We start from the raw sequence: 10,683 nt of genomic DNA on the forward strand, positions 1-10,683 counted from the left end.
AAGTAGCCTCTACTTCTTTTACTTCAGCTACTTCACAACTACTTCCGTGCAAACAAACAGACCCTAACTAACTGAGAAATCAGAAGATGAACGCCTGCGAAGTTTTATAATGGGTCAGGGTTGTATAGCAATGATGTATTTAGTTGTGTATTCTCGATCCCTTTCTTTGAATATAATTAAATTAGGGATATAAAGGTAATTTAACCTAAGAGGGCTAAAATTGGCCAAAGAAAACAATTTAAAGGATAAATCTAGAATTCTGATGATTTGAGAGACGAATCGAAAAATGCTCAACAGTCTGAGGGTTATACGTTGCAAGAACCGCCTAAATATAACCTCATAAATGAAATGAATTTACAGTCGTTAATTTATAGAACATTAAATCAATGAAGTACTTTCATATTTGACATACTCAATGAACAGTAACTCATGAATCAGGAACAGAAGAAATTTGAGGAACACGGTCACAGATGTTTAACCGCATCATATTTGCCAAAAAGAACCTGTAAACGTTTTCCTTTGAGCGCACAAGTAAAACTCTCCGCCCATCTGTAGTTAGTTTCATTTTTCATATTTGCAAAGTATTATCTAATCCAAAAGCCAGTAAACTCATCCAATTCAAAATCCAGAGACTAGGGCACTGATGACATCTACAATGCAGATAAAATGCAAATCCACAGAGAATATTGAGCACAAACCATACAGGAACTGATACGCTGGGTCATATATAAGCTAATGCTGGATCTCTAAATTAGACTATCAAACGCCAAAAGGATTTGGGAGAAGAAACAAATTGGATGAATGTCAGCTTGATACTCATTTTGGACGCCATACCTCACTAGCAATAGCAAAAGAAGGCATCCATCAACAGAGGATGAGCTACAAAACTGAGAAAGTCAAAGATGGCGAAAACATTAAGCAAACAAGTTTGCAGAATAGGGCAAACATTAATTCTTCCAAAAATAAAAGAAGATCCTAATACAAAATTTTGGAGAAATGCATATGACATGCAGTAGGTAAATCTACTCCATAGATGGTGCAGGACCACCAAAACCGCCGCCGCCACGGCCAAACCCAGGTCTACCACCAGAACCCTGCATCATTTAACATATACAACACATGAGAAAATTCCATTCAGATATATCAAAAAAGTAAATAGGACTATTGTGTTGATTGAGCTAACAAAAAAATGTAAAGATATATAGTGGACATCAGGTTTATAACGAAAGGATAGTAGCGGTAAATTTGATACATAGCATGAAAAGGACATTCCTTGGGTGCTTTAACCAAGTAAGAGCATGGGCAGCAAGCTCCCAGCTCCGACGTGGCCAAGCTCCCAGATTTAACCCCCTCCAACAGCCTCTGAAGCGCTCCCAAAGACCTCCCAAGCGCTGACGTGGCTGCCTCCAGCTTCGGAGCTCCCAAGCGCTCCACAAATTTGTGGAGCGCTTGGGAGCTCCCAACTAGGAGAGGATTTACCAAATCCCCTCCAAAATCAGAAAATACAGAGACGGAGGGTCGGGACTTCGGGGTGGGATCGGAGACTGAAGGCGGAGATGTGGCGGAGATAGGGTGGCGTTCGGAGACTGTGCGATGGCCAGCTGGGGTTGGGTCGGAGACGATGGTGGCGAAGGGAGAAGATTTGGCACAGGTCTGTCGAAGATTTGGGGATGAGGGCTGTTTGGTCTGTCGAAGAATTGGGGTTGGGTTTGTCGAAGGAGAAGAAGGATTTTTTGATTTTTTTTAAATGGAGTGCGTTGTTTGATTTTAACCGTCTGTCGAAGATTTGAGTTGTGAAATTTTTTCTTGTTGATAATCGAACGTTGTGAAAATCAGGCTGTTGGAAATATTGAGTTGTGGGAAATATTGACGTTGTGAAAATCATGCTGTTGAAAAAATTACTGTTGTAAAAAACATCTATAAATTCACATCTCACTACTCAAAATATTTCACACAACTCTCTCATAAAAAAAACTCTATATATCCCTATCAAATTACAAATCTCATGGATCCCTCACAAAACTATTATTCGCATCTCCTTACCGGTGAAGGATCGACCTTATACTCGCCGTTCTATACAGAAGTCGGAGAATAAGGTCATCCCATCGAGTTCTCGCAATCCGCAACACAAGTGTCATCCCAAGAAACACCGACCACAAAGAAGAAGAAGGCTTACACGCGGTCCAAAAATTGGACTGTCCACGAGGATAAGCTTCTTGTGTCTGCTTGGCTGAACACGAGCCAAGACGCCATCCAAGGTACGGGGCAACACAAAGATAAGTTTTGGCACAGAGCTAACGACTACTTTATCCAATACTCCACCGATCCAACGAATCGCACACCAAACCAAATGATGCACAGTTGGTCAACGATTCAACTATCTGTCAACAAGTTCTGCGGGTGCGTTGCTCAGATTGAAGAAAGACAAAGATCTGGTACGAGAATTATTGACCAGGTGAATATTTAACTTATATGTTTTTATGTAAATATTTAACTTATATGTTTGATTATTCTAAATTTAACTCTTGTGTAGACTGCAGAAGTAAAAGAATTATACCAATCCCTTTATGGTAAGCCATTCGTGTTTGACCATTGCTGGGTTGAGTTGCGTCATCACCAAAAGTGGATCCAACAAATGGAAAATTACAATAAGATTCGATCACAGCCGAGAAGAACCACAAACTCTGATTCCTCACCAAACAATTCCATGCCAGCGACCCCCATCGAGTTGAACATTGACTCGACTCGGATGATGTTATAGCAAGGCCTGAAGGGAGGAAAGCGGCAAAACTCAAGAGGAAACAAAATGTGGACAAATCTGAGTCCGCTAAGTCCATTATGGGAGAGGCTTTCGCATGGATGAAGCAAACCAACAAAGAAAAAATGGAGCTAAAACAGAAGAAACAAGATGACGATATCATGAAGAACGATCTCTCAACACTCAATTCAGTTCAACGTCAATACTTTGAAATGCGTCAGGCAGAGATATTGGAGAGGTGGATGTCCAAGGGTTCTTCCTAATTATCATATATTGTACTCGCATCGCATCCTCATTAGTTCTTCCTAATTATCAAATAGTATCTTATATTAGATTTATGATTGTACTTGAAGTTAAAAATTTTAGCATTGAATGAAAACAACTACTTTATTAAAAATAAAATTGGCGTAGTACAACAACTTGAACTCCTTTTCTGAAATTACATTAGACATAAAGAAACTTAATCCTCGACGATGGATCCCTTAAGCTGCCACAGATGCTCGATCAAATCATTTTTTAGTGATTTGTGTGTTTGCGTGTGATCAAATCATTTTTTAGTGATTTGTGTGTTTGCGTGTTCCTGATCCGATGATGATTTTGGATGAACTCAGTTAGAGGCACCGTCTGCACATGAGAAGGTTCAACGACTGGTACCGAATCAGTAAAGTCGAAGTTGTTGTCCTATTGACAATCACGTTCATCTTCAACGATCATGTTATGCATTATGATACAAGCTGTCATGATATCTTTCAGCACACAAGGTTGCCAGAAACGTCCTGGTCCACGAACAATCGCAAATCGAGCTTGCAATACGCCAAAAGCTCGCTCAACATCTTTTCTTGCGCTTTCTTGTTGTTGAACAAAGTACTTATACTTGTTTCCTCGAGGTGCTGGAATAGTCTTCACTAATGTGGACCTCTGGGTAAATCCCGTCGGCGAGATAGTATCTCATATTATACTCGTGGCCATTGACAGTATAGTTGCACGGTGAAGCTCTTCCCTCCGCAAGTTGTGCGAAAATCGGTGAACGATGTAGAACATTAAGGTCATTGTGAGACCCCGGCAGTCCAAAGAAGACATGCCATATCCAAAGATCTTTGCTAGCTACGGCCTCCAAAATAATTGTGGGTTCATGAAAATGTCCAGTATACATACCTTGCCAGGCAGTTGGACAGTTCTTCCATGTCTAGTGCATGCAGTCGATGCTCCCAAGCATACCAGGAAAACCTCGTTGTGAGCATTCCTCGAGCAGGCGTGCAACATCTTCATTAGTCGGTGCACGAAGGTATTCCTCTCCAAAGATGTTGATAATCGATCGAACGAACCTCTTCACGCTCTCAAGCGACGTACTTTTACCGATCCGAACGTAGTCGTCAACGGAGTCAGCGGATGCTCCATATGCGAGCATCCGCACAGCTGTAGTAATCTTTTGAAGACTAGATAGTCCTAACTGTCCAGCACCATTCCTCTTTTGGACGAAGTACTTGTCATGTTCGACGACTGCGTCGTGGATTTGAAGGAATAACAAACGCCTCATTCTGAACCTTTGACGAAAATAATAAAGAGGATAGGTTGGTGCGTCAGCAAAATAATCTTGGAATAACCGATTGTGGCATTCCAGTCGATTTCGATGGAGCACGATACGCCGTTTGTGTTGAACTGAAGTTGAACATTTCTCTTGTTCTTCTTCCTCAACGACAACAGCTCCTATAAGAAAGAACGTCTTCATCATTTCATCATCACTAGAGCTAGATGAGCTAGACATTTTATTCTGGGAGATGATGGGCTGAGGAGAGAAGCCGTCGAATTTTATAGGCATCAGTCGGTTGACGGTCAAAGTTTGCGATACCTCGAACTTCGTGCCCAACATCGAAGACCGCGGGTTACCTCGAAGACTGTGTGCGCTCCCTCGAAGACCGTGGGTTGCCTCGAAGACTATGTGCACTCCCTCGAAGGCCGTATCCAACGGTTAGAAATAAAATACAAGAGGTTTAAATATAATTAAAAGTAATGGGTAAAATATTAAAATAGAAGAGGGGTTTTTTTGATATTGTTGGAGCTCCTAACTAGGAGCTTGTTGGAGCTCCATAAAAGAATGAGTGCCTCTCAAGACTTACTTTTTTAATTTTTTATTCCAAAAAGGTTGAGAGCTCTTAGGAGCTTGCTGACTAGGACTCCCAACTGGGAGCTTGCTGCACTTGCTCTAAAGGAACAAGTATTAAAGAGCACCCAGAAGCCACGCAAGGCAAATTAGTAAAGGTTTTGGATTTGGGGGAGGCTACGTTGCATGGGTAAGGGTACGCGTCTGGATACCGGTACCAGTACTGGCACAGGACCGCAAATTTGTAAAAGGTAGGGTACGTGACATGGATACATACACATACATTATATATTGTAATTAATATTTTGTATGAGAACAAGAATGAGAATTAAATTTCCTATAACATTTTATGTTTTTTATTGTGTGGAATATAAATTGGAAACTCACTAGAGTTTCATTAGCAAAAGAAGAAATAGAAAGGTAAACTGATGGGCTTTTAGAATTTTCAATCAGAAGAAAGTAAGTCAAACCAAGAAAGAAAACCATCAGATATAATGGTAATACATCAACATAAACACCACTGAGGTGATCTCAGACGACCGTCGTGAGATGTAGAAACCATTCTCATCACGTGGTTCATTTATTAGCAAGAAACAAGAGGCATAAAACAAAAAAGATGTCAAAGGTTTTCTACATGACAAGCAATAGCAGATTGTAAAAATGTATGCCCCTATATGTTGTCAGTTTCACTTGTAACCACACAAGGTTGCTTAGAAACAATGCACATAGTTTACTACACAATGACAGAAAGTTAAGCTATATTGCATTGAGTATTAGGCATATAATTAAGTTATTACCCTAAACGAGGGATTGTACTCAGCAGGAGCTCCGCCTTTGTCACCACCAAAATCACCGCCGCCTCGAGGACCTCCTCTGTACCCGTCCCTATCTCCAAACCTCCTCTCACCTTCAAAGCGTGAACCCCTAAAATACGAAATCGATTAAGTTAATTGCAAAACCAAAGTTACAACACAAATAATTAAAATACTTTCAAACCAATTTAACAAGCATGGTATGTTACATTACATATCAATAAAAATCCACAACCCCTATCCATAATTTAAGAATAATTCCTAATCCATTCACAAATCGTACCAAGATGTTCTACTGACGAACATACATTATACTATATAATTATAAGAAAAGAGACAGAAAATATTAATGAACTACTATTACCTAATGAATTTTAAAGGAAATAACTATCACAATAGCTTTTTACAAGAGAAAACTACCACAAACTCTTTCCAATAAACTCCCACGTAATAGCAACTAATTTAAATGTAGCGTGACAATTTTTGAAGAATCTTATCTTATTTAATTCATATATCTCGTGTATCATATTATAAACTTAAGTGCATTGATAGACATAATTTACTTCAGGACTTTTATCGACTCTTAGCAACAATTTCTTTAATTCATGGTAACTTTATGCAGTTTTGGAAGTTCATAATCTTCTCCATAGAAGATTTTATGATCGTTATGTGCAAATACCACTCAAAGTTCATGCCTTTATGGTGTGAAATTTAACCAAACAATAAACCATAAAAAATAGGTCCATTCTACAACCTTGGGCGATCACCAGGAGGCCCAGATCCAAAAGGCCTCGGTGGCCCCTTCTGAGCCTTCTTCAATGTAGCAGGAACGATTTCAGATGGAAGATTCAAATAAGTTCGAAGATGCTCGATCCCATCATTAGTAAGGAACCAATAATAGTGTTCCCATGAGAATGTCTCTCTCACGTACTCCCGAGATTTAAAACTCTGCATCAATTTGATTACCTGCAGGTTTGGCACATCGATCAATGGGTGCTTCGCGAGGTTATAGTCTTTCTTTGCATACAAAACCCCCTCTGAATTCAACAAAAAAGGGTAAAAGAGTTAGGGTGGGATAATTAGTATATAAGACTAAATATACTCTTAATCTGTGCAAAATAGAAGTTTGTGTCACAAATTTTACACTAGGGGTTTTTTCTTGAAATAAACTGATTTTAGAATTAAATTAGCAAAATAGACCAACTTCCAGGCAAAACTTGGTCTATTTTGCGAATTAAATATATGTTTTGGTCTATTTTGCTAAATGCTAAAATTGGTTTATTTCAAAAATCATAGTTATTATATTCTAATTCTATAGTGTTTATTACATATAGATAGTCCCTCTTATTTTACTAACTACATATTTCACCTCGCCAAAGCAATTTTTTATATTGTTAGTGTACCCTTTTTCTGAGTTTTTTTTTCATTTTGAAGTTAATTTTATGCAGCAAATTCAACTGTAGTTATTATTTGAAAATATAGCAACTACAGCCATTTATGTTGCTATACTCTACACGTGTGACTCTAAGTCCTTTTTTAAAAAAGTAACTTAGTTTTACAATTAATTAGAGAAATTACAATTTATCTATGTAGTCATATTTACAAATTTTTATAAAAAATAGTTCTGAAATAGACAAATCTTTGAAATAGACCAATTTCAATAATTAGCAAAATAGACAACTTTCAGAAAGTTGGTCTATTTTGCTAAGTAAGCACTTTTTTGGTGTATCTTGCTAATTACATATCAAAATTGGTCTATTTAAAAATTTATCCTTTACAAAACTGCCATGAGCTACTTTTATTAGTCAAAAACATCATAATCTTTAAAATCAGCAGAAAAATACCAAACACTATCAGGAAACTATACGATCGTTTTACGATAGTAACTCAAATATAGCAATTTTTCCATTCATTCGAAAGTTTATGATGTGTTCCTCTAATGAACATAGTTTACAATGGTCTGAATTCGACAAAAATGGTAGTAAAATTAGGGTTTTGATGGTAGAAAATTAAAACTCTAGAGGGAAAAAAAAAGACCTTGGAAGAGGTACTTGCAGATCTCATCGCGGTTCTTCTTCGTAATAATCTGAATGAAGAGAGAAAGAGAAATTAGATTCGAGAACAATTAAAACCCTAGCTTGTAACTTTAATTTGCTCACCATTGCTGATGATGATGAGTTGGAGCTTGGAGATCTGAAGAGGGGGAAGAGAGCAGAGAGAAACCCTAGCGTTTGGAGGTGGTATTTATAGTGTGGATTGTGACCGGGTTTTGCGGAGTCTAGCGATGGACGGTGGAGATTAGTTTGCTTCATGGTGGGGTTTAGAGGGGCCCACTGTAACTTATACACAATGTGTGGCCCACTTAAGATTCTCCAATTATTCAGCTTTTTAAGGGGGGTGTTTGTTTCAAATCTTATAATTTTAGGATATGGATTTTATCATGGGACTTGAAATCCATAGGTGTTTTGTTATGGGTGGGGATCAGTGGCGGAGCCAGGATTTTTAACATATGGGGTCCTAAAATTATTGATAATATAGATTTTACGCACAAATTATTTTGGAGAATTGTTGAAGAAGGGAGTTGGAGGGATTTTTTTTACGTGAACATTGAAAAGGTGGGGAAGGGGAAGGGTTTTAATTTTTCTCTAGTTTGTTTACTACTGTACAGTCTGTACTACGTGATAAGAGAAATTGTAAAAAAAAATCGTGAAAATATGCAGCTCAGCAGACTCAAACTCTGGTGGATTACAAGGGTCTCGGAGTGTTAAACCACTGGGCCATTGCTGCACTTATGTTTTTTATATGTAATATCTGGTACATATTTAGATTTTACTGGGGTCCTGGGACCCCATTGGACTCAATGTAACTCCGCCCCTGATCTGGTACATATTTAGATTTTACTGGGGTCCTGGGACCCCATTGGACTCAATGTAACTCCGCCCCTGGTGGGGATTTCTAAAATGCTGTTTGTTTCATTAGTATTTTGGGATTTGGAATACTACAATTTGTAATATTTTGTTTGTTTCAAACTCAAATTGTAGCATTACCAAATACCAAAATTTTATAATATGACAAATATGCTATCTTAGTGAGGTTACCTCCCACAAAAAGATAAAATTAAGATTGTCAAATCATCTCCAATTGAGAGATAAACACACCAATTTATGGGAATTGTCAAAATCCTCTCTAATTGAGAGGATTTGACAAATTCTAAAAATTGGGCACTTTTTGCACTTTTAGGATTCAATATTCTAAAAAATTTCTTAAAACAAACACCGTATATGGAATCCCAAAATACAGGACACTCACTTTTTTATCCTAAAAATTGTAACCCATACCAAATGCTAAATTTTTTTGGTGAAACAAACACCCCCTAATTGTTTTTCGACGTGTTGCGTATCGAACAAAGGCCGGGCCCACCATTTATGAATGTTTGTGAAGAACTAATTAGAGAATGAAGTGTGCATTGGTATATAACTAGTATTTTAGCCCGTGCTACGTATGGTCATATCGCAATTCATTTATATTTTGTCACGTTTTAATTACTCTTATCCGAATATAAATTTAAAAAATCTAGCAACTCAACCACTTCGAAACACGTGAACCCCACTCTTATCTGCCCCCATTGAGGTAAGATAACATGTACCCACCTAGAAATAATGGTATTAAGCAACTTATATAAAGCTATAATTAAAATTAAGATTACTTCAACTATTTTTTATAATAAAATAATTAAAATAATGATAATCAAAATATCCTAAATGCAGCTTGAATGAAATTAGGATATAAGATAGTTTAATGTTCAAAAATTATTATTCACAAATGATGCATTGCCAAAAAAAAGTTCTCAATCAATCAATCAATTATAGGATATAATAAGCAAAACATTAAGAAAAGCACTAATAATTTCTAATTATTTTTTTCTCCATCTCAATCATCTTCTTGAAAATTGAAAGAGCATGTTCTTTATTCATCTCTCTAAAATATTCAACAAATTTTACAAAAAAATTAAAATTTGTCAAATTATAATTAAAAATCTCTTACGGGAAATTTGAGTTTTTACAGGAGAAAGATAGTTACTTTTAAATCCTGTAAATTATAGTTTCATAAAATATTAAATAAATCATTAAATAAATAATAAATAATATAGTTTTATTTTCATAATAATATATTAAATAACCAAATCATTAAGAAGATAATAAACATTAAATACATAGTTAATCCTAGACATTAATGTATTAATAACATAATTATTTAAAAAATATTAATTATATTGTTTTCCTGAACAATAGTTAATTTTTAATCATATTTTTCATTATAAAAAATGATATGCTTTAAAAACAAATAAAAAAATAAAAAATATTTACCTTTACATGTATAGATCATGTTGTCGATTAACAAATAATAATATATATGAATTCTAAAAAAAATTCAAAAAAATATTAATGTAATAGAAAATTTATAGGAAATTAGTAAATAAATAATAATATAGTTTCAGTTTAATAATTATAAATTAAATATGGAAATTTAAGTTACCTGCATTGGTTATTCAGAATACCCTTCATTTGGAATTTAATAAATTTTAAAAATTAAGAAAATCATTATATTTGCGTATAAAAAATACACATAACTGAAGTAACTTATGCTTATAATTTAGTATTAAATTCGACATGAAAATAAAGTTTCATAACTATCTTTAAAAAATAACAATTCAAATTAAAATTTGATATTCCAGAACTAAATAATTTTAAAATATATAACCAAGAATAAAAATTAATTTTTAGAATTATTTAAAAATAAAAAATAAAAAAGTTAAAATTAATTTAGGTATTCCTTAGTTTCATAATTACTATTTTTAAATAATTTCAATTTTTATTTATTTCAAAATTTCTATAAAATTTGAAATAAGTTGAAAAATGGGAATACGATCTAAACTTGGCAGTTTAATTAAAGTTAGATATTTTCCATTAATTTACTCCAATTATGAATCTATTATATATAAATTTGATAAC

At 35.4% G+C, this 10,683-nt stretch overlaps 1 protein-coding gene across 1 annotated transcript; it reads right to left on the reverse strand.

The window, feature by feature from the left end:
- LOC109830367 (40S ribosomal protein S10-1-like) lies at positions 727-7,924 on the reverse strand. Its single transcript, XM_020397617.1, has 5 exons — positions 7,831-7,924; positions 7,709-7,757; positions 6,426-6,708; positions 5,657-5,783; positions 727-1,094 (listed from the first exon to the last, which is right to left on the reverse strand). Exons 1-5 carry the CDS (start codon positions 7,831-7,833, stop codon positions 1,023-1,025), a joined length of 534 nt encoding a protein of 177 aa, XP_020253206.1. The 5' UTR covers positions 7,834-7,924; the 3' UTR covers positions 727-1,022.

The sequence above is a fragment of the Asparagus officinalis genome, chromosome 2, assembly GCF_001876935.1.
Source record: "Asparagus officinalis chromosome 2, Aspof.V1, whole genome shotgun sequence".
Taxonomy (NCBI): Eukaryota; Viridiplantae; Streptophyta; class Magnoliopsida; order Asparagales; family Asparagaceae; genus Asparagus; species Asparagus officinalis.

Excerpts from the sequence above, each read along its gene's own strand:
- LOC109830367 (XM_020397617.1), bottom strand. Across the intron at positions 5,784-6,425 it reads CCTCCTGGTGATCGCCCAAG|GGGTTCACGCTTTGAAGGTG; the intron begins GTTGTAGAATGG and ends TTCGTATTTTAG. Across the intron at positions 1,095-5,656 it reads AGTACAATCCCTCGTTTAGG|GGTTCTGGTGGTAGACCTGG; the intron begins GTAATAACTTAA and ends TAAATGATGCAG.